The sequence below is a fragment of the Trichosurus vulpecula genome, chromosome 5 (assembly GCF_011100635.1).
Source record: "Trichosurus vulpecula isolate mTriVul1 chromosome 5, mTriVul1.pri, whole genome shotgun sequence".
NCBI lineage: Eukaryota > Metazoa > Chordata > Mammalia > Diprotodontia > Phalangeridae > Trichosurus > Trichosurus vulpecula.
In genome coordinates this window covers 108,071,473-108,084,409 of record NC_050577.1, presented here as the reverse complement: position 1 = coordinate 108,084,409, position 12,937 = coordinate 108,071,473, and the positions used below count along the sequence as shown (strand labels likewise).

At 37.7% G+C, this 12,937-nt stretch overlaps 1 protein-coding gene across 1 annotated transcript in view; it reads left to right on the top strand.

Annotated features, from left to right (window-relative positions):
- The window catches only part of UBN2 (ubinuclein 2), a 100,137-nt gene that overhangs the window by 49,016 nt on the left and 38,184 nt on the right, over nt 1-12,937 (top strand). Inside the window, exon 7 of the mRNA XM_036761042.1 lies at nt 5,275-5,345. Within this exon, the coding sequence (XP_036616937.1) occupies nt 5,275-5,345 (71 nt within the window). The remainder of the gene's footprint in view (nt 1-5,274; nt 5,346-12,937) is intronic.

Sequence of the window (12,937 nt, the reverse complement as noted above, 5' to 3'; positions counted from 1 at the left end):
TTGTGTATATATTTTGTGTTTTCTTACCTGTGTATTTGCATGTTGTTTGCCAGAGTAGAATATATGTAGGGACTGTTTTGTTTTTGTATCCTGAGGGCTTCACACAGTGTTTGGCACTCAATAAATACTTGTACAATTGAATTCTTGAGTCAAGTCCAGCCGAGGAATGGTTAGACAAGTAAGATTAGCACCATGAGAAGAGTGTCAAGAAAGCCAAAGAAGGAGAGTACACAAGATGACTGGGGGCTGGGAGGGGGGCGGGGGCAGAGTTGGTGATGAGGAGAGGAGATTAATACTGTTTTTTTAAGGTGTATTTTTTCCCAGTTACATATCAAGACAATTTTTAGCGTTCATTTTTACAAGATTTTGGATGTCAGTACTGTTAAAAGTTACTGAAAAATCTAGTAAAATGAAGACTGAGAAAACAGCATTATATTTAGCATTTTATGAGATTGTGGGTAATTTAGGAGAGTAATTTCATTAGATTGGTGAAGCAAACAAAACAAAAACAAAAAAACAGATTACAAAGGACTCTGCAGTGAAAGGATATATAGTTTGGGACAAATTGTTTTTTAGGCAGAAATACCTCTAGACTGGAGAAGAGAAATGGATCAGGCAATTATAGTTTAAGCCTTTATCTGGTTTTGCTCTGATGATGTACTCACTAAACTCCTTTATGATATGGCTCCATGAGTGCCTAACCACTAGGAAGTAGGAGTTCTGTGTAGATAATTGGTCAAATATTGAAATATGTCTTCCTCTCTATGTAAATAAATAGATATTTTGGTTTGTAAATCAGTTCCTCAGAGTTTTCCTGTACCTGCTTAAATAGTTTCTAAAACTGGAAAGCTATAGACTAGAACTTAGAGCCAGAGGTAAAAGATATAGATTAATTCCACCCAAAAACAGATTGGTCTCCTTATCCTCATGGGAGCATCTTTCTGCCAACAACTGAGTGTACTAAGAGAGCTGCTATTTAAAGCGGCCCTCTGGTCAGTTATTTTAAGGAGAGATCATTAACTTACCACTTCTTCTAAAGTTATGTGAACATTTAAATATACATTAGAATTTAACTGCTTTTAAATGGTTGAGCTCTCTTATCTGACTTTTACATACCAGACTAAAATTTGTTCACATGCAAGTGTTTTCAGTATTTGTCATTTTCCTCTGCAAAGTCCCCTGGGAAACCATACCTCATTGTGCCACCTGTTGGGTATTTGAAGTTTTGCTAGCAGAGCTCCCATTTTGCCTGGTTTTGCCCTCCTGGAAATGCTTGGAGCACAATCCAAGGCAATAGAATGTCTGTTTTGCGAGGACCAGCCTATATAGGTTAAAAGACCCTCATTGCTAGTAGACTGCCCACTGGTTAGGAATTCTTTTGCCATGAGAAACAGAATCACCTTTCCTGCTGCCACGTCTTCCATTTCTGTAGTGATGACAACAGAGTGGTAGCAAGGGGTACTAAAAACCGTACCACCTTCAGACTGTCAGAAATATTAACTTTGCTATTCTTTTAACTGTAGTATCTTTGTCCAGGGACCAGCAAATAGACTAACTCCTACTAGAGGAACTAAAATGTACCAGTCTTGATCCTCTTTGTTGTAAATTACATTGAAATTAAATGGAAGGCTGGCTCATAGCTTTCCTCACAGTGGCAAATGGAAGGAGATGGTGAAGTTGATTTTATTGTTTGGCCAAAGACCACAGGAAATATTTCATGAAACATTTATTCATCTTGTATTTTAGTGCTCATAAGTTTGTACAAAAAAAGACCACCATGAAAATAATTGCAGTTTATGTACCAACATCTGTTTGTAGAGGATGAAGAGCTAGTGAAGTTATACAAAGAATTTGATAAGACCTTCTAAATAAAGTCAGTATAGTTTTAAAAATAAAAATATACTTGGTGAATTGAACACAAAATAGGGATAGGCAAGGACAGCAAAAAAAAAAAAAATCTGTTGGAGTAAAAAATGAAAGAGACCAAAGACTTTCACACTCTGCAGAAGCCTCATAAATCTACATCATGAATACTTGCTTTGAGGGGAAAAACATAAGAAGGTTCTTGACATGGAGAGCACTAACTAGCATCACAAAAATGAAATTGATTACATTTTAACTGATAAGAGAGGACTCATTACTGTTGCAGGACTTACTCCTTGCTTAGCTCTCTGCACACTGATGAGCTACTCACTGCAGTGGTTTGAAGAGGACTTTCTTTGCAAGTTCAAGTTCTAAAATGAGGAATCTTGATTGATGACCCCACTCATTTCAGTTTCTGTGTTTTGCTGCAAAATCTTCTCCAGATTAAGGAGTATGTGGTAACTCAGAGTCTGTACTAGGTAAAGGAAAAGGAGAAAACTAAGGCATGAGATTTATCTAAATGAGACTTATTTGAGGGTGTTCTTTATAGCCAGCCGAAGATGGGTACAGGGTGCTGTGATCTTCCAAATCTGCATCCAGATTGGGGTGGTAATGTTGAAGCTCTCTAGATAGTTTCCCATCCTTCTACTTTTGTACTGGCAGATTTCCCACCTCTGATAAGGAGCTCCCTCCTTTTTGGGTGTTTCAGAATGTCGATTGGTGAGGAGCAAGGTGTTATCTGTTACCTTAACTTTCAGATTTTCACTTTTGGATTTTTGAGCCCAGAAATTGCTTAAGAGGGATAAGGATATGGGGTTGGAATATTTCCTGTTTTACTTCAAATTGGTGAAAAAAGGTGATACAGAGGATCTTATTTAAGATCTCAGGTTGTATGGGCTGTTTGGGCCCAGATAGACATTTATCTATAAAGTTATAATTGGGGAGATAGGGACAGATGGCTTCAGTTGGTTTTAGGGATGAGAGCAAACTCATGAGAGAAGGTATTAAAACTAAATTGGTATATAAGAGAGTAGCCACTTAATATGCAGATATGTCTTTCAGTGTTCTGCCTAAAAATTGCCTGGACTGGGGTATGTGTGTGGCCTTGAATTCTAATCTCAGTGAGAATCAAAAGCCCTCTTCTATAGTTACTTATTGAATTTTCCCTTGGGTTACTAAATAAAGATCCCGCCTTGGGGAGGAAAGCCTACATTTATGAATACAACTTTGTATAAATGTAAGTATGTACTTTTAAAAAAAATTTATTAACATGTATTTTTTTCTCCCTTCTTCTCCACCGGAAAAAAAAAGAAAGACCCTTGTAACATAAATGCATAATCATGAAAAACAAATTCCCATATTTGCCATGTCCAAAAATGTCTCATTTTGCACATTTAGTCCATTACCACTATGTCAGGGGGAGGTAGCACTCTTTATCTTTGGTCCTGGACAGTTGATCTTTGCATTGATCAAAACTCTTATGGTTTTCAAAGTTGTTTGTTTTTGCAGTGTTTCATGTATACATTTTCTAACAAGCAATTTAAATTCATTTATATTCCCCAGAGGAAGGGTGATCCTTGTAATCAGTCAACAAGCATTTATTAAACTCTTATTTTTGTGCCAGTCCTTCCAAAAAAACCCAACAATCTCTGCTTTCAAGGAGAGTATAAGAAGTTAGTCTGAAAGGGGGATGATATTAGTGGGGGCAAATGTGGGAGAGGCCTCCTGCAGAAGGTAGGATTTGAGGTATTTTGAAAGAAGCCAGGGAAACTAGGAATCAGAGGTCAAAGGGCAGAGCATTCCAGGAATGAGGGAGAGGCAGTGCAAGGGTATGGAGTTCGGAGTTAGAATGTTGTATTGTGAAACTGCCAAAAAAACCAAGATGGCTGGAGCACAATGCACAAGAGTGAAGTGGAAGACCGCTAGGAAGTTAGGAAGGGGCTAGATTATGAAGAGCTTTAGATGCTGAATAGGACTTTATATTTGATCTTGGGATTAATAGGAAGCCGTTGGAACTTTCTGAGTTGGGAGAGTGATCAGTTCAGGTAAGAGTGAGGTTCATCTGATTCATATTTCCCCCACCTGTTCCTTTGTGTTTATGTACTCTTCATCTCATGTACTTCATTTATGAGACACAGACAGCAAGTTCTATCCTCCTTATTCCTCTTCTGTATACTAATGTATGCCTTTAACTCTTCCCTTTCTTTCTCTTCTTAAGACTCTCAGAACAGAACCAGTCCACCCTCAGATCGCCTATTTGTCTTACTTAACTGCCTCAGAGCATTTTAAAGACATTAATGTTCTGAAGGAACACTTACTCCTTTCTCTCCCTATTAGAATGTTAATTTCATCATTGTACGATCATTTTAATTAAGATCATTTCTTAGAAATTGTTGGGTAAATGACAAAATCAAAAAGCATTTATCAAGCATTTACTGTGTGACCAATATTGTGTTGAGCTGTGCATATACAAATAGAAGAGGCCAGACAGAACCTTCTCTCAAGGAATTCTCACTTTAATTGGAAAAGACAACACACAAGAATGTTCAGCCACATGTGGAAAGGCCTGGGAGTCCTACAGGTCCAGTGGTAGAGTGGATGGAAAGGCTTGGATAGGTCAGATAATAGAGTAGGGGACGGTAGAGCACAGAGGCAGTGCAAGTGTGCCAGCTTTATGATTACACCAGCAACCTGGGCAGAGGAGAGGCAAGGAAGGAAGGCACTCTTGATGGTAGGGTATCTCCTTAGCTGTCTTAAATGGGTTCTGGGATAGGTGGGGGGCAAAGACAGGGATACAAATTGAATAGAGTACTCATGGTTTTTGGGAGGTGTTTTTCCTTATTAAGTTTGTAAGCATACAGAGAGGACAGCTCTTGTAAGTATTATGCTATTCATTGTTGGTATCATCCCATATCCTACAGTAGCAAACTAGGCATTAATAGTCAGCCCTTCCTAAGTTGAATCTTTAAGTCATGTAGTGTCATTGGTTTGAAGTAAGTTGAAATTTACAGTACCATAATCAATATAGTCTAATGTGTGCACAATAAACTGTTCAAACACCAAATAAAATGATTTTTTGATTTACTGGTGCTTCTGTTCCCCACAATTTTGTGTGGTTAATTCTGAGTTGACCATACTGAAAAAATACATTTTCATCATAGATTCTGTTGCTGGACCAAGCTAAGGATTTATTCTAAATATTTAATGATATTCTAAAAGTTCATTTTATTGGAAATATGGGAAGAGAATGTTTTATGTTTCCTTTTGATTTTAAGAAGATATCTGAATAGGATGAAGGGCATATAGGTTCCTGGGTCTCTGTTTTGTGTTTAATCTTTATCTCAAGATAGTTTGTTTATTATGAAAGTTATAGCAAACATTAGTTTTTACTTTATACTGTGTATGTTCTAGGCTGCCAAGCTTTTTGATGAAGAAGGTAGGAAAAAATTCTTCACACAGGATATGAACAACATTCTACTGGAGTAAGTAACTAATTTCTTTGGTTAAGAACCCCTGAGATAATTGTTACATTTGTTTCTATTAAAAAGAAACAGTGTATTGGGTTAGATAACAAAAACCAGTGGTTCTACATCATATTTCATGGAGGTACCTTCACTAAATAGATCTTTTCCGATGAAGGCTAAGTGACCAGTTGTTAGGAATATTATAAAGAGGATTCTTGGTAAAGTATGGTTTGTGTTCAGCTAGCTTCTGAGGTTCCTTCCTATTTTGAGATTCCATGAAATACTAGGTTCACTACATTGTTTTACTGTGGTATTTCTCTGGGCTTATGAAAAATTATTCCCCTAATTATTGGCTTTTAGTGAGAATTAATATAAATTATATAAATGTTTGTAACAAGTGTTTATGGCCCAGTGGAAAGTATCTTAAATGAAAGAGCTAAAGAATGAAGGAAAGAAAGTAACATATACAAGTACACATGTATGTGCGCGTGCACAATATCAAATTAATAGCCATTTAGTTCATTTGGTTAGAGTATAATACTGGTGAGTCTGTGGGTTAATGAGTAAAGATTGTAACAAATGTTGACTGTTGTTCCCAAAGGCAGCTGGGTGTAAAATTGACAAGATTTTGTTCCTGTAACTGAAGAAGAAAATAAAATGTGTGCCCAGTTGTGAGACTTAGGGCAAATAGCATTTTTGATAGTGATACAGAGACAAAAGAGAGTACAGTCTTATAAAGCAAATATGTAAACAAATGTGTAGCATAAAGTGATATATGCCATGCAGGCGCTTAATAAATATTAATGTTAGTTAATCCTGGCAGCTTTTTGCAGTAGATTATACTCACTTCTTAAGAAGCTTGGTTTTTTTTTAACCTTCACAATGGTCTGGCCCACTTGACCCGATGTGTGAAGACACTTAGTCCGCTCCCCATGGGTTGTGTGTGGTATGTTCTCCCAGGTTCCCCTTTCCATAGTCATAGCAAGACATTCATTCCCCTCCTGCCCTCATCAACCCTGTCACTGTCCTTTACATTACTTCCCCCCTTTTTAGCCAGAACTACCAAGTGATTTACTCAGTAATGCCCAAATTCCATGACTTAGAGCTCTTAGTCTTCTTTATCTTTTTCCTTCCATTTAGAATACTCAACAATCCTAGATCACATTTTTTTTTAATCAGCAAATGGGAATATCCTTTTTCATCTTACCTCCTAGGCAAGAGCAAAGCCATTCCTGTATCAAGAAAATGATGCCACTCCTAGGACATGACACCCCAAGTCAGCAGACTCCCTGCATCCTAGAGTTGCCCTATTACTTTTTAAAATAGAATTTTCTGCTCAGTTACTTTTCCAAGGTGGAATTTCTAGCTTGTATTTTTTTTTCAGTGGGAAGTGATTTGCTGTGAGGATGGGATGCATGCAGCATTCAGTAAAACTCAATAAATTTATTTTGCATTACCCATCTCCCCTCATCTGACCTCCTTCTCTTCACAGCCTCAGCTATTTCATGGTTTTTCTTGAATCACTCACCTCCTTAACCTCTTTCCATTCTTGTTCTGCTAACCAGCTTTAGATAACTTACATCATTCATCTTCTTCAATCCTGTTCTCATGTTGAAGCACCTGCTCAGGAAGTCACAAAACCACACATGTTTTTACTTTGTGTACCCAGTGCTACATGAAAAGCCTTCTGTTTATCTTGACAGCTTCTTATGCTTTTACAAAGTTTCCTCCTGTGCTTATTAATCTTTTACTATTCCTCACAAACTGCCATTCCTCATTTCTATACCTTTTTCTTCCTAGCTCCTAGAAAGAAGCATCTCCATTCCTTGCCTCTACTTTTTTTTTTTTTACCATCTGCTCATTTCTCTAATTTTATCTTTTCCAAAGTTGCCAGTGAACTTCCTACTATTAAATCCAATAGCCCTTATTTAGCTTTCATCCTTATGCCCTTTCTGTAACATTTGATATTGTTATCCTCTTCTTGGATATTCTTTTTAATTTTATTTTTAATTCTTAGATTCTGTGACAAATCTCTGTTTCCTTCTACTGATTGTATGATTGTTCCACTTTAGTCTCTTTTGCGATTGCTCGTGTGTCTCTTAAGCATGCTTACTCCCAAAAGCACTGTTGTGGACCCTTTTTACTTTCTAAACTCTCTTTAGGTGACATCTGCTTCCATAGTAATATCTCGTGTGTCTCAAAAATGTATGGGACCTCAGAGACTATCTGGTCCAATGCATATTTGTACAAGAATCTTCTCTATAGTACATCACCAAGTATTCATCCAGCCTTTCCTTAAAGATCTGTAATTGAGTGGGAATCTATACCATCCCATAAGCAACATATTCCTCTTTAGATAGTTTTTCCCTAAATCAAGGCCAAGTCTGTCTCTCCACAACTTCTATTCATTGTTCCACTCTTTAGCTCAGTAAATGTAGGGAGTTAGTGCCAACCCCGGGGCTGCTCGGACCCTAGCGCTTGGCCTGCTGGAACGTTCCAACTCCTACTAAGCCTGTCTGGTATTACCCAGGAAACAGGCCAAGCGCTAGGGTCCGAGGAGCCCCGGGGTCGGCACTAATTCCCTACAAGTAAATACCTCCAGAATTTAAACTGCCTTGCTCTCTTTTCTAGATCAGTGATGCTGGTCATCTCTATTTAGTTGTCCATTGGTATTTAAAATGCCCCATGTCCAAAATGGAGCTCATCATTTTCGTTGTCGTCTCTCCCCCACCCCCCCCCTCGTCCCTTAACACATACACTCATAGCTCATCCAAATTCACTTAATTTCTGGTTAAATTACTTAACTTTGTGACCTCGGAGTCCTTAACTTTTCCCTCTTCCATATTCTAACTCCCCACTGTCCTATCCCACCGTGTGCCAAGTTTTGCTGAGTCTACATCTACGCAATTTTTTACATGTTTCCCCTCCTTCTGAAATAGCCACTACCCTAATGCATGCTCACAAGTGCTTCCTAATGCCTTTTTATCCCTGCCTCTCTGAATCTTCTCTGTCTCTGTACCTCTCTCAGTTGGTAGCCTCATTAGCTGGCTTTGACTGTCAGGTCTGATCAGATGTCTCAAAGATGTACATGTCCAGCCCTGTTCTCTCTTCTGAGTTCTGCTTTTGTTTCACCAATTGCCTTTTGGACATTTCATGTTGGATGTCCTAGAGACATCTTAATTCAACATATCTGAAACAGCACTCACTCAACCCTGCTACCATATTCACTTGCTTCTGTCAGAGTCTCCACTGTTCTATTTCCCAGATTTATAGCTTTAGTTACAGACGCTTTACTAGTTCACATTCCACATACCTAGTCAGTTGCCAGATTTTGTCTTTCCTCCCCAACATCTCTCACATCTGACCCTTTCTTACATCTCTTGCCTGGAAGGTACCTCCTGATTATTCTCCCTGACTTAAATCTTTCCCTTTTGAACAATCCTCCATAGTCTTCCTAAAGTTATTTCCCTTAAGCACCTATCTGACTATATTATTCCCCTATCCAATAAGCTCCAATGGTTCTCTTTTGCCTCAAGGATAAAATACAAACTCATTTGTTTTTAAAAACATCTAAAACCCTTCAAAATCTTTCTCAGCCTTTCTTTGCAAACTCATTATACATTACTCACATTCCTGCACTCTGTGGTCTAAATTGGCCTGATTTTTGTTTCTCACACATGGATTTCCACCTTCTTTCTTCCTTTGCGCTGACTATTCTTCATGCTTGGGAGGCATTTCCTCCTCATCTCCACTTCATAGATTCCCTCTTTTCCTTTAAGATAAAGGTCAAGCACCACCTTCTACTTGAAACCTTTTTTGATCTCCCCAACTATTGATTCCTTTCTTCCCTATCTTGTATTTTTATTTATACTATATATAATTATTCTATGCCTACATATTGTTCGTCCTGATTGAATATAAAGTCCTTGAGAGTATGAATTGTTTTATTTTTTTGTCTTTGAGTCACTGATTCATAGCATAGGGTTTGGAAAATAGAGGTGCTTGATAAATGTTTCATTGACCTCAGAAGTTCTATTTTATATTTGGTTATCTCTAATTTTTAGGGTGTTTTTTCTTTAAAACTTTAAACCGTGCAACTTCCACCTATTGCTCCTTTGAGGTTAAGATGAACAAGTCTGATTCCTCTTCAGCATGGTAGCCCTTCAGATACTTGAAGAGAACAGTCATATCCCTCTCTTCTTCAGGTTAATTGTCTCCACATTCCTTAATATACTCTACCTTCTCACCTTCCAGATCATCCTCTGGATGTACTCCAACCTGCCTATAGCCTTCCTAAGATATGATGTCCAGAATTGAGTACAGTATTCAGATTTGCTCTGATCACAGAAGGATGGAGGAAACTTAGGTGTGAGGTGATACCTCAGAGTTGTATATATATTTTAGAAATGAGGCCTGTATCAGAGACCCTGGCCGTAAAAATTGTTTCCCACCTTTCTGCTTCTCTTCTCATCTTGGTTGCATTGGTGTTCTCTCTCTTGTTTGATCATAATTTCTTCCCTTCTCCACAAATCTCACAGGTAAACTATTCCTTGCCCTCCTAATTTGCTTATAGTTTTACCCTTTATACATAAATCATGTACCCATTTTGACCTTGTTTTGGTATATGGCAACATACAATCTTAAAGAGTTGCTTGGAACACTTGAGAGGTTAAAAGGCTTGTAGAGGGTCATGTCAGTAAGTGTCAGAGGCAGTTCCTGAATCCAGGTCTTCAGGATTCAGAGGCCAGCTCTCTATCCATTGTACCACACTTTTTCTTCTGCACATTCTGTTAAAAATCTGAATTGGTCAATGCATTTCTTGTCTAGCCATATTAGTCCTGAATAGCAGTTTTACTGTTTTTACCTTTACCTTTTGAAGCATGAAATTATCATTAATGTTAATTCATGAACCTGTTAACAAATACATTCTATTTTCCACTGATTAGGATTCTCTATTTCATAGGCAAGAAAGTCTATTTCTGTAGAGAAAACAGTCAGCCAACAAATATTTATTAAATGCTATGGAAGAAAATTCTACTCTCTGTATTTTAAGCATAAACCCGACAGAAACAGTTTTATTAATTCGGATTATTTTGGTCTAAGCATTTTTTCTGCTTAGCGAAAAGTCCAAACTGCCAGAGTCTCATCCCATTAGCCATTTTGCAGTTAAAATTTATGGTATTTCTGAGCAAAAAAATTTCACAACATATTAGAATACAGTTGCAGAGCTTAGTTCATTTAGTTAGTTCATTTACAAAATGTATTTATCAGACAGTACAGTTGTGACTGAAAATGTGGGCTCATCCTAGAGATTCATTTCTTTTATTTTATCTGATTATCAAGTTATTTTATCTGGTTAAGGATGGAGATAGGCAGTGACCTTAACTAAGTTAAAGTAGTCCCGACTCTTAAATCTAGTTAATACCTTTAATCCACCTTTTTGATACCATAGAATATATTCTTAACCTTTTACAGAGTTTCCTAACAGAAAGTAGTTAGATTTTTTAAAGGATGGATAAGTTTGTTATCCTAGGAGATTGATTAAGTACTAATAAGGTTTCCTTCATTCAAATGAATTTGGAAAGGACTTGAGACTGGGTAAATATTTCTTAATATTTTCTTTAAGCAAAAGGAGGCTTTAATATGCTTCCATGGCACCTACTGTATGCCATGCACTGTGCTAGGTGCTGGTGATACAAAGTAAAAAAAATTAAAGAAATCTGCTCTCAAGAACTTTATATTCTAGTGGGGGAGACAACAAAGACATGTGTAAAGAGAATAAATAACAATTAGTTTTAATACAAGTTATTTAGGGATGGTTAAGATACTAGCAGTTGGAATCAGAAAAGGCTTCATGTAGCTGGAGATGTTTGAGTTGTATCTTCAAGAAAGAGAGAGATTCTGTGAGGTGTGGAAGTAGTGAGAGTATTCATTTCAGGCCTTCAAGGATGGCCAGTACAAAAGCATAGATGAGATAGCAGTTGAAATGATGTGAGAAACAGAGAGAATTAGACTGGTCTGCACAGTAACAGTACAGGAGGTGGGGTAATGTACATGTGCATTGTACATGTACATGATGCTAAAAATATAAGTTGGGATAAGATTGTGAAGGGCCTTAAAAGCTGAACAAAGGAGCTTGTTTATCCAAAGGCAGTCAGGAGCCATTGAAATTTGAGTAGGACAGCAACATGGTCAGATCTGCGCTTAGGAAAATGTTTTTGGGTAGTATTAGGTGGCTAGGTGTTGCAGTGGATAGAACACTGAGCTTCAAGTCAGAAAAGACCTGAGTTCAAATTCAGTCTCAAACACTTCCTGGCTGTGTGACCCTGGACAAGTCATTTAACCTCTGTCTGCTTCATTTTTCTCAACTGTAAAATAGAGATAATATTAACACCTAGCTCCTGTGGTTGTGAGGGTCAAATGAGATATTTGTAAAGCGCTTACTGTAGAGCCTGACACATAGTTGCTCAATAAATGCTTACTTCCTGTTCCCTTCTTCTCCATTAGAATATAGGTTGGAGTGGAGAGAAATTTGAGGTAAAGATACAATTAGGATGCCATTGCAAACTAAACAAGAGATGATGAGGACCTAAATTAAGATGAATCCTCCCTAAAATAAGAGAAAAGGGACTGAGTGCGAAAGACATGGAAATAGAAACAGCAAGATTTTTCAACTAATTGAACATGTGGAGTCAGAGAAAAGGAGCTGTTGAAGGTAATACAGAGATACAAATATGAGAGGCTAGGAAATTTTGGTGCCTTCAACAGAAATAGAGTTTTGGTAGAGGGATGGCTTTTTTGAGGAAATAATGAGTACTGTTTTAGCAGTGTTAAGAGTGAAGTGTCTCTGGGACTTCCACTTTGAAGTGTCTAATAGGTGGGCAGTTGGTGATGCTAGACTGAGGCTCAGGGATAGATTTGTTCTATGAGTCATCTACATTGAGATGATAATTAAATTAAATAAATTAAATCAGGAGGGATGGAGAAGGTTGCCAGTAGAGAAACAGGAGAGAGGAAAGTCCAGGAGCAAAGCCTTAGGGAATACCCACACACAGTGGACATAATATGAACACTAAACCAACAGAGGAGCCTGAATGGAGAACCAGAAAAGGGTAATGTCATGAAATATCAGGGGAAAGAGAGAGAAGTCCTTATCTTCTTTGACATAGCTATTGGACCAACTAGTGTCCAAAGGAGTTTTCTCCTCTTTGGCTAATTGAGAGGCCAATGATACAGTGCTGAGCCTGGAGTCAGGGACACCTGAGTTCAAATGTGTAGTTCTTAGAACATAATAAAGGGAAACATTACAAGTTCATCTGGAGAGAGTGTTGGCATTTTTCCTAGGACCAAATTAAGAAAGAAACTGCTACAGATACGGAAAAATATTACTGTTTGTTTACCTGAACTATGTTGGTGACAGGGTATATTTTTCCTGTAGATTTTAGACTGCACCTTTCCTGAGTTTCCAGGAACGGATCCTTTAGGTCAAGAATGCTATGTGTTAGATATAGAAATCAATTCAAAACGTCCTGGTTGAATCAGTCAACAAGTATTTTTAAGTGCCTACCATGTGTCAAGTACTGTGCTAGGGAGATAAATACAAAAAACGA